At 38.3% G+C, this 16777-nt stretch overlaps 2 protein-coding genes and 1 long non-coding RNA gene across 3 annotated transcripts in view; 1 reads left to right on the top strand and 2 right to left on the bottom strand.

Moving 5' to 3' along the window:
- Positions 1-10011, bottom strand: part of LOC145470365 (uncharacterized) — a 13207-nt gene extending 3196 nt beyond the window's left edge. Inside the window, exons 1-15 of the mRNA XM_081454199.1 lie at positions 9982-10011; positions 9196-9270; positions 7120-7188; positions 6690-6767; positions 6548-6568; positions 6112-6150; positions 5439-5467; positions 4750-4802; positions 4390-4451; positions 3758-3814; positions 3439-3504; positions 2663-2719; positions 2008-2098; positions 924-1028; positions 349-447 (exon numbers count right to left, since the gene is read on the bottom strand). Coding sequence (XP_081310325.1) covers positions 349-447; positions 924-1028; positions 2008-2098; positions 2663-2719; positions 3439-3504; positions 3758-3814; positions 4390-4451; positions 4750-4802; positions 5439-5467; positions 6112-6150; positions 6548-6568; positions 6690-6767; positions 7120-7188; positions 9196-9270; positions 9982-10011 — 931 coding nt within the window. The remainder of the gene's footprint in view (positions 1-348; positions 448-923; positions 1029-2007; positions 2099-2662; positions 2720-3438; positions 3505-3757; positions 3815-4389; positions 4452-4749; positions 4803-5438; positions 5468-6111; positions 6151-6547; positions 6569-6689; positions 6768-7119; positions 7189-9195; positions 9271-9981) is intronic.
- The window catches only part of LOC145469182 (uncharacterized), a 190392-nt gene that overhangs the window by 132803 nt on the left and 40812 nt on the right, over positions 1-16777 (top strand). The gene's annotated exons all lie outside the window — the stretch shown is intronic.
- Positions 10836-13562, bottom strand: LOC145470364 (uncharacterized). Its single transcript, XR_014042481.1, has 3 exons — positions 13309-13562; positions 11841-11971; positions 10836-10912 (listed from the first exon to the last, which is right to left on the bottom strand). It is a non-coding gene; the product is annotated as an uncharacterized LOC145470364 (long non-coding RNA).

The raw sequence follows: 16777 nt of genomic DNA, 5'->3' as shown, positions 1-16777 counted from the left end.
TTTGGTCCTTAGATTTATGGTATTTATTCACAACTGAATAATGTACTTTCTTGTAATATAAATTTGCAATCTCAAAGTCACACTCCTTGGTTAAACTGTCTATCACTTGGGTAAACAGTTTCTTATATTTTTGGGTATTAAAATGGTAAATTTCTGCCAGCAGGTTCTTAACCACTAGGTTCTTAGGTGGGGTTTTCACCGTAGTGCATCAAAAATTCAAAACGTTGATTTCGAAACATTAGCTTTGCAAACTCGCTACAGTGGCTAATATAACTCTTTACCAATATTTTCCCTCTGTTGTCTTCTTGCAATGAAATCTAAAAAAGAAAATACCTACAGTAATTTTACCTGAGATTTTGTCTCCTTGCCATGGCAACAGATAAGCACTTGGAAACTCAGGAGCCAAGAATGGATGCATAGCAGCTTGACAAGGTGTAAGTCGTTTACCTGCAATACGAAATCAACAAAATGTAAATACTGAAGAAAACAACTTCATGTGATTCTGGTTGAAGCTTACTCTTACCCAGTCATTCCTTTAGAGTTCTATAAAAGCGCGAGGGTTTATGGGAAGGAGGGAAAAGAGGACACCGCTGAAAGGTCCTGTTTCCAAGATGGCGGAGAGAGCAAAGGCAGATCTTCCTCTCTCTCCTCTTCTTCCTTCACATAATTCTCACGGTGCACTCGAGTTTCTCTCAGTCTCCCTCACCCCTTGCCCTTTACGACACCAGTCAAGAGGTGCAAAGCAGTTGCGTCTGAAAGACAGTCTTTGCAGTGATTTTTAGGTCACTTTGATCAGTTGGGAGAACATTTGCCCCAGAGCTTCAAATCTCAATGAAAAGTTCTAATCTTCATGGACTAAGACTTTCATTTGTGCTTAGTCTTTGCAGAGCATAGCGCATGTTTGCTAATATCAATAAACTTACCTGGCTTGTACTGCAGCAATCCGACCAGTAAACTTGCAAAGGCGTAATTCCTTGAGTTGTGAAGTTTCTTCATCAGGTTAGTCACAATGACGAGCTGATGAACTTCTAAAAGCAATGACAAACAATGAATCAGGTAACAAGGATGGTGAAGGCTTGAGGTATCAAGACTGATTTAGAAGGACAAAATTGAAAAATTTCGGGTAAAGTTTGTCACGTGTGCCATTTGTGATAAACATGTACTTAACAAGTTTGGGAAAAATTCACAACTTAAAATGTTGGTTCGTATCTTAGCTCAAAGAACATGCGTGCTGATTGGTGAAAAATCGTATTTCTACTTAACAATTAGATTACTTTGTATGAGCTCCAGATTTCTATGAGCGAATAGTCAACGAGGCGTGGGAAAGTTGACTCTCTCTCATAGAAAACGAGAGCAAGTAGTCTAATTGTTTTAGCACACACTCTCCAGATTGAGCACAAAACCTACAACTTTGGGTATTTCTTTAAAGATAGACACGCTGTCCTGGTGGTTACCGTGTTGAAGTCCAGATTCAGCAGTCCAGGTTCGTGGACTAGCCATGGATCATGGTGTCATGTTTTTGCACTCACAGTATCTCTCTCCACTCAGTTATATCAAATATAGGTGCTGTCAAAGTTGTCAGGGAAACCTCACAAAAACGCCGTCGGGTTAAATTGCGGCAGCCTGCGCACAAGACCTTCCATTTCCTCTGATTATCAAGGGAGCGAACAAAACAAAATCCACAGTCGCACTTACTGTGTTGCGCGCTCGCTTTTCATAAAGGAAAGAAATTTGGTGGCTCGCTTTTCATAAAGGAAAAAAAAAAGGTTGTGGAGAGACTAATCTGCCATGGAGTAACATGCAATTTAGGGGAGAGGTACTCAAGTCGCCTGCCAGGCCAGCGTTTGACTCCAATTTCTATTGCATAAAGTGACTTAGAATAAAGTTCCTGGTCACTTCATGCAATAGAAACTGGAGTCAAACCCTGGCTTGGCAGGCAGCAGGTCACCTTGGCTTTTAAACCAATTTAACCTAGCCTTAACCTTAACTGTTCTACCTTAAACATACCTGGATTGTGGCCAACAAACTCTGACAATTCTTGGAAAAACTTGCCAGTCTGGAATGGATTCCTAGGTATGGGACCAAAGACTGAGGTCACCTGCCAAAAACGAGGCCAAAAACATTTTTTGCAGAAAATGAGCAGCATAAAGGTAAATGGAAACAAAATCAAAAGGTTCCGTGAAAATTCTGGTTGGATTTCTCAATAATCAAGTCAAACCTTATTAGAGAAACATTAACATCAACCATAGCAGGACTTAATGATGTGAAACTACTGTCAATCGGGAATTTTTGTTTTGTTGTTGTCCCATGTTTATTGCATGGGAGGTGCAGGAGCCTACCATGTATTTTGGGACGAGACCCTGCTAGGATATCTCTGTTGAGACCTTGAGCAAAATAATGCTTCTCTTAAAGTACTGCAATGGGACTACTGTACCATCCCATTCTGGGAGAAGTGGAAATACTCAGGACTCGTCTCTCCATGCAGCTTAAACCAGTGAGAAGGGCTGGCTTCATGGGCCACTAGGCTTGAACATAAACCTTTCCCTATGTTAATTGACTTCTAAGAATCTCATTTCACATCACTGGCGTTTTAAATTAGCAACACCAAGTGATAGCCTGCAGGAAAGCTTTCTTGGAAGTACTTGTCATAACTGCCACATACCTCTTGCAAGATTTCACTTTTATTTCTTCCAAGAAATAAAGGTTTCCCAAAGTACAACTGAAAAGCAAGACCCAGATTAAGTCAGTATTAGGACTAGGCTTTAGGCTAAACTAGACACTAGGCTCATGTGTAGTTTGTAAGCCCCCACCCCCTACTTCATTCAGCAACTCGTGTCATTTGTAAACTCACTCGCATGCCAAAGCAAAAAGCCAGATAACACTAGAGCCTGTTCGCAAGCTATATTAGGACTTACATGGACCCAAGAGTATGAACATTGGCAAGTAAGTATACAGCATATAAAATGTAGGTCGGCATATTAAAGTACATGTACAATGACCTTGTCAGAAAAGGATCCTGGTGACAACAATTTGCTTGCTTTTTTTAGTATTAACAATTTGGAACGGGTTTTAATTCAGTGCCAAAAGTAATCCATAATAAACTCCTTTGGTTTCTACTCCTGCACTCTGTGACTGGTTTAAAAAAAATATGTATTATATTTCACACCACTTCCTTATTGGCTCATCTTGCCTGCTCATGGAGCTAGAATAATTATAATAGACGTTAACATTACATGTATTATTACACTACAATGAAAGAAATAAAACATCCAAAATAAAACATCCATTCTCAAATTTCAAACAATTCACGAAATTGTAGGGACATACAAAATTCAGAAAGAATGATATTCAGTCTAAGCAATTTCAAGTCAAGTCTGGTACACTTACATTGATTTACAGCTGATTTACTACATAAGTTGGAAGATAATTGAGACATACCTCACCCAGGATACACCCTAAAGACCAGATGTCGATTTCTGGGCCAAATGGAACACCAAACATCACCTGTAAAGAATAAAACCTTAATTTACCAGACATGTAGTTTCAGAATGCTCTCCTCTGTTTCCTCATATCCCTTCAATAGCAGAATTTTTTCAAATAAAATTTTAGGCAATGTTTTAGAAAAAAAAATGTGTCAAATTGCATCTTAAAATGAAGGTTTCCCAGACTGTCACCTACATGTAATATGTGTACAATTTACATAAATTTCAAAATGTTCAAGTATGTCTTTCACGTAAGCAGCAAGTCAGTTGGTCACCTCTGGAGCTCGGTAAAGTAATGTTTGCAGTTCAAACTCATCATAATACAGGGAGATCTGAAAATCAAGAAATACAAATGGAAATTAAATAATTGTTAAAAATATTAAAATCACACAGTCGTGACTTAAAAACATCAAATTATGTGTTAATAATTATTACATAATTATTAGTATTCTGCTCGGTAAATATGATAAATAATGAGACTGCACTGACTCCCCTAATAACCTATAATCAGGTAGCAAGATTGTTTCCCTCAGGACTGTACTTAATTGCAGGTTAAATTAACATAGTTTACACTGGAGCAGATTATTATAAGCAAATTATGCGCTGCTCTATAGTATATAATATAGTGATTATTTTTTATGCTTAAGATTGCTATCACTTAAATTTAGGAAAGTTGGTGCTTTGGGGATCAAGTGTTTACTTGCTCGCCCCGGTTGTTCAAAGGCTGGATAACGCCTATCCACTGGATAAATCACTGTCCTTAGGGGATAACTGTTAACAACACAAACCACATTATCCATTGGATAGTGATTTATCTGGTGGAGAGCTTCATCCACCTTTCAAAATACCCAGCCCAAAACTTTATGGTAATAGTAATAACTGTGGACAATAATATAGTTTGCTGTACATCTCTATGAACCCAATGTATTGCATTCCCAAAGTCCACGACTTTTATCTTGATTTCCTCGCCTGAAACAGACAAAGATAAAACTGTGTCAGTGAAGGCTTTTATGGCTCAAGATTCACAGCTTTAAGGCACAGGAAGTTGGTTGGTAGGCATGAGTAGGTGTGAGATCAATGTCTTCAGCCTGAAGGCATGAAATGTATTCCTCCAGTCTCACACTGTGCAGGTACGACTTTGCCTCAATATCCTTAACAAAAGGGTGTGTAAATGTAACAGTGTTTCTTAATGCTTAATAACATGAAAAACTACTTACCAAGTAATAATTACATTGAAAACTCTGAAGTTAAAGTTACTTTAAAATACCTTCTTCCAAAAGAATGTTCTCTGGTTTCAAGTCAGCATGGATAACATTCTCTCTGTCAAATTAAGAGTATAACTGTACATGTAAGTTAGATGAGTTCTAAATTAACGTAAGCAGCTAAGCAAGCTAAGCACATTTTAACACGAAAGCAAGTTTGAGATTTAGCTTTAGTGCAAGTTGTATTTCCATTGCCAGGTACAGTGGACTTGTAGATTGAGGTTCTCTATTTTATATAGAGTGAAGAGTCAAAACGTTAACTACATGTTCTGCTGACAAAAGGGCAATAATTTTAAAAACAGGGATAAAAGTCTGCCAAAACCCAACCCTAACAATTTCAAGTAACTCAATTATGAACCAAAAACATAAAAAAAGACAATTTTCTGGCCTATAAACAGCATACAGCCAGGTGTCTAAATAGACCATTTTGAATTCTATTGTTTTAAATAGCTATAATAATTATGGAATGATAACGGGAGCAAATAAAAACTAATTTGTCCGCCTGGGCCTCCCATAATTAAAGCTATTTGAAACAATAGAATTCAAAATGGATGCTGTATCGCCAAAAAGGTCCACTGACAACTGCAAGTGCATGCCATTCAGTTGTGGCCAATGAGAACATTAGCTCGCACTTGCCAACTTGAACAGTTGTCAGTATTGTATATAATATTATTTCAATGTCGGCATAACTCACCTTTTTAGGAATCCAAGGGCTTGTAAAAGCTGAAATACGACATGCACATAGAGATAGTGGTGTTAAATTGTGTGAGGATCTTCTTATTGAGATGTAAAACTATATGTGCACGACACATACAAGGAATACTGTATACAGTACATGTTCATAATAATAATACCCTATACAGTAGATCTGAGAATATGACATGGCAGCACCGAGATAAGAGATTTCACATCTTTGAGTGCTGAAAAATATTTCATGAGTCAGCGCAGCAAATGATTGAAATATTGAGAAATTTCATTTCTCCAAGGCACCATACCGTTCTCTTTACTGTATAAACACAAACGAAATACCAAACCAAATGTTTCACTTGTGCTGTGAAAGGGGTGATTAAATATGTGCTGTAACATTAAGCAAAATGTGTATTTTTTTCACGTGTGCAGCAAGCTCACCTGGTATTTCATTAGTGTTTATACAGTAAAAGTGATACATGTAATTGACAATCAGTATTACAATAGATCCAAAGGTTCTCAAAAGAAGGGGGTATTCAAGGAATGCAAAAAAAACATTCTGGAGAGTGAAGCTCTGTACAGTCTTTTCTTTCTCCTATATTGGGGAGGGGGGTAATTAAAATAAAAGTATCCTTAATCTTACTGCTGTTTATCACTTCACAGTGTAAAATAATACTCACTTGTAATGTTATTTTTCTGATCACTTTCAACTTTGCCTCCTATTGGTAAAACAGAATTAAACAATTTATCACGTTTATGACAAGCCGAGAAGTATTGTGTCATTTCATCTCTTACATTAGTTCAATCCGTCATTTGAATTTCCTCAAAAAATTTTCCCAAGTGAGAAGGACAGAATTCACTAACATAAGAGCAAAACCACTTAAGCCCTGGGTTATTGGAAATGACTTTCTTTACTGTCATGATAAGCTCCAAGCAAATAGTACAGAAAGAGTTTTCATTATGAGTTGGAGCAAGTATAAGTTGTAATTACATTTCTGAGTAAGAAACAAGACGAACAAGCCTACAGAAATACGACTAACATAACACAGATGTGTAATGTACAGATTATTTATTATAGTTTTTTTTTTCTAAATCATGCAATCTCAAATTTCTTACCTCACTTTCAAACTGACATTTCTGCAAATTAAAACACAAAAATGTCTTGATCACTCAATGTTCCAATAATATATAATTGATACTATGATACTATGCAACATTATAACTGTTCCTGAAACAAAAAGGCTTGCGAAGTTCTTACCTCAAAGTATTGATGGAGAGGTCTTGGACGTAACAACTCAAACACCAAACAATAGTGACCCTCAAAGCTGAAAACATTCTGAAAGTCCCAAAATATTTGGTGTTTGTCAGTCAGTGACAAGTATTTCTAATTAATATTAAATTACAATTTTCTGTACAATTCATGCACTATACATGTATCAGTGCACACTGCCATAAAACACGTCTCTCAATATACTTGCAAGTAATGTGATTGAGACGACATGAACCTTGAAAATGAGGCTGAGATGAATCCACTCTCAAACTCACCACCATTGTTTTGGATTCCTTTACCTACAAAGCTGTCAATGCCATCTATTCTAGAGTAAAACACTCTGTTCCCTGTCATTGTTGTGTCCTCTGCACTTAAAAGAAAGGTTTTGGAACAAAAATATCGTACATTTGTGAGTTACAAACAACTGGACAGTTCTGGACACATGAAGGATATCTGTGTTATTCAGCTGCTGAATGCAATCTGCCTCCTGTAGTTAAAAAAAGTGAAAATTAAAAGAAAATTTAATCCATTTGAGCAGATTTTTGGTATGTGCATGTTAAATATTAAGTAAGGTTGCTTGTCCTGTTAACACCATTTTATTCTTGACTGCTTTCATGGGCAACTGACCAAAATCATGGATGCATGAATACATGTGTGATGTAGGCATTTTTGAAACTGCCGTTAAAATTAATTTATCATGTAGAAAACTATTCAAGCCACATAAGAAAATTCATCTACACCATGTATAAGAAATGGATGTACATGTACAAGGTGTTTGAATATGGGTACATGCAAACATAAAAAAAAGCTCTATAAAGGTTGGGTGCATGAGACATCCAGTTCCATCCACTATTGACAGCCAACTCCTAGGTGGAGACTGCTCCAATGGCTGGCAAATCCATGCACGTGGAGGGGAGAAAAACAAGCACCCATCACACTGCTAAAACAGTGGAAAGAGAGGGAGGGACAGGGGAAGGGAAACAGCCTCTGAGAATAGTCCCTATGTTTCATAAAACGCTACTGCTAAAGGAAACTGTTGACCAATCGCAAAACTGTTACAATGCCCTGTGGTCCATGAAATCCAAGAGATTACTAGTGAGTCCCATACAGTATCTCACATTTGCTCAAACTTTTGGTTACATGTACATGTATGTGTACATTGAGCAGTTGTCTTTGACATGTAAGCCAGCTTTTTTGTGAGTAATGTATTCCATAGACCCTATTCATAAATGGCTGCCAGTTAGAAATTCTTTTGTAAGTGTTAAAATTAGCCCAACTAACCTCGTTTTTGAGTTGATACATGTAATTCAAAAGAACTTTTACTCTCAAACAAGGTTTGTTGGGCCCATTTAAATGCATGCTGCCAATTTAAAAGAATTTTAAATTAGCAGCCATTTATGAATAGGGTCTACAATTAATGATTCTGGGATTCTTGAGAGAGACAAGACGCATCTCGAGAGAAACAACAAAAAACAAACGAGATGCATCTTACGCAATGTGACAAGAGGTGGTAACTTACTTTTGAGCAGTACCATACCTATTTGGCTCTCATAACAATAATTACGAAGATACATGTACGTAGTTAAGTTATGCAATGTTTTTGAGTCGCATACCATAGAATATCCCATGAGTCACTTGTACATGTATTCTCTTGGTGTCCACACAAGCCTTTAGATGAGTGTGTAAACCAAGAAAATACATTGTACAAGTGACAAGTAGAATTCATATTCCATGGTATACCACGAGAGAGCATAACATAACTATGTTTTAATTTTACTTTATGTACCATGCAATGGAAAATACAGTGGTCAACACAATCAATGCGACATATATGACGCATGAATTGGGAAGGTACAGCTGTATGGGTGTAATACCACTGATTACTATATGGCTGTGTCTCAGAAGGACTGGGAACTACTGAATTCAAGAATTTGATTAGCTGAAATCGATATTGAAAGCAGTCTAGATTTTCCCATCGAGACCGGCATCTCGACCGGTAATGTTTCGCTGTGAAAAAGTTGCAAACTTTAATGCAAAAATGTTGACTATTTTCTTCTAACAATATTTATTTATGGCAATGCCAAAAAGTCTGATAAGAAAAGAAAAGAAAAGTAAAGAGGACGAGCAGACTTTGGCAGAATTAAGTTCAGCTCATCGCCGTTTGCAAGCAAAATGTCGGCTAGTACAAACCAGTTACACTAAACAAATTAAATTTCTCTTGCTTGTCATATAATAAACATCTTATTAACCAGGCTTAGTCAGTCTGTAAGGGAGAATCTTGACCTCGGTCGTGTGTACAGACCTCACTGCGTTCAGTCTGTACTCACGACCTCGGTCAAGATTCTCCCATACAGACTGAGTAAGCTCGGCTAATAAGAGCTAAATATACAACTGCTTTCCCGCATTGTGTTTGGCTGCATATTCTCTATGGCATGGTACAAAGTCGAGTAAACTTTGCAAGTGTACATGTAAAAACTGGTGAAATAACACAAACCTGAGCTCCCAGTCTTGAATAATCCAGATGCATGATTTTCACTGCAACTGACTCCTTATCAGAATGGAAAGTATCCTTTGTGAGAAAAAAAAAAATTTTTAGTTACAAGCAGAATATAACACAGACAACCTAACATGTTATAACTGAGAAATTACAATTAGATAAAAGGGTTATTTACCAAGCGTGAGGTCAAGATGGCTGGATATTGGCCAAGTTCTTTATTTTTGCATGTTTATGGACTGAGATGGAGTTGAGGTCCAAAAACATGCAAAAAAGAGGCCAATATCCAGCCATCGTGACTGAACAAGCTTGGCAAGTAGAGGATTTATTATTAATATGGAAAAAAGGAGACTATTTGCTTGTGGGACACAGCAGGAAATCCTGAGCAGGCAAGACAGTGCAATCTTGAATTGCCTGCTCAGGTAGCCAATCACAGTGCAGGATGAATTCTGTTTACTGCTCACGGAGCTAGCAATATAATTGTAAAATAATAAATCATGCTATAGGGTGGTCGCTGCTGATGTTAATACTAATTAGTTATTATTTATCAATGTTGTGTAGAGAAGGCTTCATGCGATAATTTTATAATATACATTAATGCACTTACAAGTAAAAGGAACTTGATTGTGCAAACTGTCCGTAATCAGTGACATTTTTTTATAGCTCTTCCCAAGGGTGTAATATTGACAGGATTTCTGGTCTGTGCTTTTAAACTAGAAAATTTCTGGGTGGTCAAAATTAATTTAATAATTTCATGTAAAAGGCTTCAAAAGGACACTTAAATACCTGTTTTGTTCTTGAAGTATTGCAAGGCATTTTTGAAACTGCAGTTAAAATTAATTTATCATGTAGAAAACTATTCAAGCCACATAAGAAAATTCATCTACACCATGTATAAGAAATGGATGTACATGTACAAGGTGTTTGGTGAATTTACATGGTGAATTTCAAGCTCGGTAATGAAATGTGAAGGTGAATTAATCAACATGACACGAGCATGGGACAAAGAAAAATTCTGAGTCCCCGACGGGAATCGAACCCATGACCTCCCGAACACCGGGTGGGCGCTCTATCCACTGAGCTACGAGAACTCATGTACGAGAACTCATATATGAACTCAGTTAAATGACCTTGCTCTCCATGAGTTCTCGTAGCTCAGTGGATAGAGTGCCCGCCCGGTGTTCGGGAGGTCATGGGTTCGATTCCCGTCGGGGACTCAGAATTTTTCTTTGTCCCATGCTCGTGTCATGTTGATTAATTCACATTCTCATGTTATAATGTTATATCTTTTATTGTAAATAATTATTTTTAATTTTATGTACTTACATTTTAACTCGTCTGCATTTTCTTTTGTTTACTTGTTTGTTAACTAATGTGCATTTATGGTATTTTAAGAGTGGGTTTCCTGTAAAGTAACTTTTAAGCTAAGCAAAGTGGTCATGTTAAAGAAAGAATTACTTAATACTTTACTTATTTCGTAAGAAATGTTTCAGGTACATACAACTGTACTGAAAAATAAATTATTGTGTATTCATGAATTGGCTTCAGTTGATTTAATTATCATTAGCTGGATATTGGCCGTTCATGCTTACAAGTTCTTTTTTTGGGTGGACCAAGACCTGGACCAAGATATTTTTTGTTTATTCTAGTATTAAGGACAACATACTTGGATAATATGGTTGGAATTTTCCCTCTGGATCTGTCTGAGATCCTTGTACTATGAAAAAAAGAAAAGAAAAGAAAAGAAATATCAAATGGCATAACTGCACATTCCAAGCAACTACAGTCAACTTGCAGTATGACTCCTTCTGGCATGACAACTTCTGCAGTTGTACAGTATAATAAACTCCATTTCAAATAGAGTACAAGAACCCTGCCTTACATAACATGATCACCTCAATATCACAGTCAATCTAGATTCTTGCCTCCAGGAACAAAAGCTCAGTCCTGAAGTTATTTCCTATTACTATTTAAAGAACCCTATAGGCTGATAATACGGCCAACCTGTTAATTAATACAGCCAGATTTTTGTGGCCTGTCAGTGACTGGAGTAACAGTGTTCCATTGTAGTATGCCCCTAGCAAACTGAAGTTACATGTAGGAGTATTTGCACAAGTCCCTTACTAAGAGGGTCTTCATCCTACATGTATTTCAGCCCAATGTGTAGTTCCAGAAAATATCCATACCTCCCCCACGGAAGGGATTTTTTCTAACATTTCCCCACCCCTCTGGAAATTCCAGTTAAGCTTCATACATTTCTTTAAATTTTTTGGTCTCATAGAACCCCCCACCCCCCAGGAAATTCCAATCCCTTCTGTGGGGGGAGTATGGATATTTTCTGGAACCACACAATTTGCATAAGAATCCTTTGGCTGTTGGGAGCTGCAACATGTTGTCTCTCTTTCTCACTTGCTTCTACACAAAGTACACACTATCCTACTTTTCATTTCCCCTCCCTCCGTTTTCCAATCCTGTTACATTTCCAACTTGCTTCAACAAGGTTGCATTTCTCCATTTCTTATTCAGCGAACATGGAAGGGACTGTCATAAAAAGTATGCTACTGTATACTAGAGAAAAAATTTTACAGTAATTACATGTCGTAGCGTTAGGAAAGCAGTATTGATTATGACTATTTTTATCTCACCATGTTTTTTATGAGGAGCCAAGTTCTTCATGTCTCCAAGGTGTTTGTATAGGATTTTAAGTCCACCCGAAAGTTGAGCAGAAACAAACCTTGTGGGAGGGGAAACACTTGGTCTGCAGTAGCCAGTACCCCTACATGAACAAAATTAATGAAAACATTGTCACAATTTGGCAAACTGTCTCCTTTACATACAAAACAGAACTGTATGTGCGTGTAACTCTAAAGGTAGATTTCCACAGTTCGGGTATAGTTTCAGTGGCTTAATGGTGTAAAATAAAACAGATTATTATCCAACTGCAGCGAAGATCGTCCAAATAACAGTACAAATATACAGCCATATTGTACACTTATTTGTACAGTAGAAAACCTGTTTGCCTGACAGGTCGGTGTGCGCATGCCAAACTGTCACACTCTCCCTCTTTCACTGATAAATTTATTGACTACAGCAGTTAGATAATAAATCTCTTATTAGATGTTTTAATATGTAGTATCACTGTATATTTTTACTCCTTGCTTGTATTTTGACTCGCCCTACAGGCTCGTCAACATATGGCACAACTTGTAAATAAAATATATGGCGATACTACATATCAAAACATCTAATAAGATATATCAAATGTAGAAATGAATGCCTTGCATCTACAGAGAAAGGTGAACACTTGGTCAACTATCGACGGACACTTGAACAATATATATATTTGATATATATTTCTATACAGTGCATAAGAATACTGCCAAGTGGATGGCTGCTGGTTGGGTAATTATAACCTTGGTAGTTACTATATTTAATCCAAGTATTAAACCCCACCATATAAGCAGTCCATACATCTATTTCATTTTACATTTAAAGCCAATAAAATTCATGCACTTCGAGCTGCATTTAAAAATAAATAAATAATAGCGCAGCAGTGGAAATTCTGAATAAGAAACAAGAATCAAATCCAAAATCCAGTCTCACAAAGTTCTGAATTAAACGTGATCAGTGAGGGCAGCTCGGACAAATATAAACGTAGCCAAAAAAAATGTTAAATATCCCCCGGCACTGCCAAAAATTGGCCAAAAATAAAGACAAGTATGTCCATATTGAGAATAGCCTTTTTGAAAGATTATCCTCATCCAGGAGATCTGGTGACCGGTACGGAAGACTCCCGGATAATCTGAGAGAGTTGACATAGATAATTTAAAATCACTCGACAAATTACTCCTTGAAATTGGGCTCCTGTCCACTCAGTGAAATTATTACCAGTTACTACAGTGCGTTACTCATCTTTCAGTCGATCAGGTGACGCACTGTGCTGATCTCTTAGCTGATTTTACACTTTTAGGTAACGTGCAATGATCATTCAATTAGATAAATCAAAACTGCAACTGCGGGTAATCTTTTCAACAGCACAGCTTTGGCTACCAATGCCACTCAGAGAGTAAACTCTTTTTCGATCTAATTCTCATACACGTAAACAAAACTAACCTTTGCGTCGAAACTGGAGCAAATGCTCCATCCAGTTTCAGCATTTCAATTAAGAGTTGGCATCCTTCAGGAGTATGACCTGCTTGTGTTAAGAGAGCAACACAAGTCGACCGATCAAATAGAAAAAACTTATGGTGAAAGTTTTCAGCTCGTGCAGTCTTGCCGCCATTTTTACAACAGTTACAAGATCTCCCCTCAGTGAGTTCTATCTACTTTGTGTAGAGAGCATGTTGTGTCTGCATGCACTTGTTTTCCAGGAGCTGCGTATGGGTTATTGACCAAGCTTGTTCGGTTAAGATGGCTGGATATTGGCCAAGTTCTTTTTTTGCGTGTTTATGGACCGAGACGGAGTCGAGGTCCATGAACTCGCAAAAACAGAACGAGGCCAATATCCAGCCATCTTGACCGAACAAGCTTGGTCAATAAAGGATTTATTATATGGCTTTCGGGGAAATTTTTCTTGCGGGACACGGCGGGTAGTCCCGAGCGGGCAAGATAGCTCCATCTTGCCCGCTCGGGTAGCCAATCACAGCGCAGGATTTGATTCATCTTGCCCGCTCGCGGAGCTAGCTATATAATAAGTATGGGTTATTGACCAAGTGTGAGGTCAAGATGGCGGGATATTGGCCAAGTTCTTTTTTTGCGTGTTTATGGACCGAGACGGAGTCGAGGTCCATAAACTCGCAAAAAAAGAACGAGGCCAATATCCAGCCATCTTGACCGAACAAGCTTGGTCAATAAAGGATTTATTATATCGCTGTTGCGGAAATTTTCCTTGCGGGACACGGCGGGTAGTCCCGAGCGGGCAAGATAGCTCCATCTTGCCCGCTCGGGTAGCCAATCACAGCGCAGGATTTGACTCATCTTGCCCGCTCACGGAGCTAGCCATATAATAAATATGGGTTATTGACCAAGCTTGTTCGGTCAAGATGGCTGGATATTGGCCAAGTTCTTTTTTTGCGTGTTTATGGACCGAGACGGAGTCGAGGTCCATAAACTCGCAAAAAAGGAACGAGGCCAATATCCAGCCATCTTGACCGAACAAGTTTGGTCAATAAAGGATTTATTATATCGCTGTTGCGGAAATTTTCCTTGCGGGACACGGCGGGTAGTCCCGAGCGGGCAAGATAGCTCCATCTTGCCCGCTCGGGTAGCCAATCACAGCGCAGGATTTGATTCATCTTGCCCGCTCGCGGAGCTTGCCATATAATAAAGTGGGTTATTGACCAAGTGTGAGGTCAAGATGGATATCGGCCAAGTTCTTTTTTTGCGAGTTTATGGACCGAGACGGAGTCGAGGTCCATAAACTCCAAAAAAAGAACGAGGCCAATATCCAGCCATCTTGACCGAACAAGCTTGGTCAATAAACGATTTATTATATGGCTTTCGGGGAAATTTTCCTTGCGGGACACGGCGGGTAGTCCCGAGCGGGCAAGATGGAGCTATCTTGCTCGCCAATCACAGCGCAGGATTTGATTCATCTTGCCCGCTCGCGGAGCTAGCTATATAATAATAGCATAAATTGTCAGTACTCAAAGCCTGACTGTACCAGGAATCAGTTGAAAGGGTTTGTAATTTCTAGCAGTTTGAACATATCATCCAAAATAATTCATTCATCCTAGTGCATAAACTGACTCAAGTGAGAAATAACCGCCTTTAACAACAAGCTTGCTGAGTCTTACAGTGTATGAGATTGATCAAACAGGTCTGTGTAGTTTTAACTAGTATATATGAAAAAGACTTATTTTCGTATGTTAAAACTGCAAACATTATATATACCCCTGCTCCCTCATAAAGGTATTTTCATTTGTCTGACCCTCCGCCAGTACATGTACATGTGTACTTTCTGTTAAATATATGTTTTGTCCTTCGAGGCATGTCTCCCCTTTAGCATTTTTGATGATCCCGTGGGTTGAGTGCTCTGGAATGTAATCTCTGAATCTGTAGGCGCTCCCTACCTAAACATTTTCAAGAAGGCAGTTTTTACAAACAAATGTAATAAATGTAATATCAGTTACATTTAAAACTTGTGAGGGAAAGGGTATTAAATGAGCATCGCGTGATTGATGGTTTTTTATAAGCACAAGAAAACGAAATTCTAACAAGGCAAAGTCCCTGATTTTATGCTTGCCTTGCAACATTGTTTCAAACGAATCAGTTTTAATACTTCTCTGTTTTTTTGGTTTTAACTTCACCGCTGGCCTTCTTTGAATATTTATTTGGGATATTAATTAATCCCCGGCATTCAAACATTCAATCTATCAACATCACAATATAGATCACAGCTACTTGAAATAACACACAAATTTCGCTGTGTTTTTTTACTGGCACTAGACATACTGTCCTTTTGCGTTCACGATGATTAATTATAAACATTCGTCTAAGGGACCGTTCATTTTTTATGAGGGAGGGGGGGCTGGTGGGATTTGGGAAGCACCATTTAAAAATCGCATGACCCCCCCTCAGCTTACCAATTTTTTCACATGGCCCCCCCCCCTTATAGCGGTCATTTTTGGGATGACCCCCCCCAAAAAAAAAAAATTGAACAAACAATATTTAGATTTCAACTTTTTTAATATTTCTCTATTATCCCCCTACTTCACGTTATTGTGCTCACTATGAAGACAATATTTACAATCTCTATACGACAGAGAGCTGTTGTTTAAAAAACAAATCAAAAGAAAGAGAAGTCAATTTCGGATCTCCTAGTTATGGCTCGCCCTGAGCGTGTGGCATTTGGCCTCTCATTGGCATCTTCCTCATCTGAATTGATGAATGCAAGAATGACGCCACTTGAGTCATCTTCTCCCCCAGAGTCAATGGCATCACTGTCATACTCATCATTGTCACTTTCATCCGTTTCACTGCTGTCAGCACTTGCCCTGTTGTCATTTTGTGTTAATGTCCTGGCATTTCTCAGTGTTGGTTGGCCAGCTCTGAGAGGACTCTTCTGCTGCAAGCATGAATGTCTTACAATTGCCTTTACTTTCTCACTCTTGCTGCTTTTCAAATGCTGCTTCAGCCCGTGGTGGTTTGAGTACTTGTTTAGTTCTGGAACACGTAGCCTTTTAAGCTTGGTTAGACCTTCGCACAACTCAGTCCAAGGATAATCCTCCTCCCTATTTAACTTTGCCTTTTCTTCTGCTCTCTTTTTCCTTTTAAATTCCAGCACTTCAAGATGCTGAAGATAATCCACCACAAACTTCGATTTGAGAATAAACTTATCTGCAAATAGAGCAACGCTCTCTGGGTCAGATAAAACCAGCCTGCCACTTCCATGCTCTTTCTTCTTTATATTGTTAATCCAATCGGGGAAAGAGCGCACTACTACATGAGCATCATGAAAGAGGCTCATTCCAAAATGCGCAATAATGGCGAAAGCAACGAGTCGTTTAAGAAAAGGTTTACAGCTGAACGATCCAGGCAGTTTGACATCTTACAAGCAAAAGAAGCAATTTTTCTAGGTGCG

This window comes from Orbicella franksi, chromosome 15 (assembly GCF_964199315.1).
Source record: "Orbicella franksi chromosome 15, jaOrbFran1.1, whole genome shotgun sequence".
NCBI classification, from domain to species: domain Eukaryota; kingdom Metazoa; phylum Cnidaria; class Anthozoa; order Scleractinia; family Merulinidae; genus Orbicella; species Orbicella franksi.
This window is presented reverse-complemented; position numbering and strand designations above follow the sequence as displayed.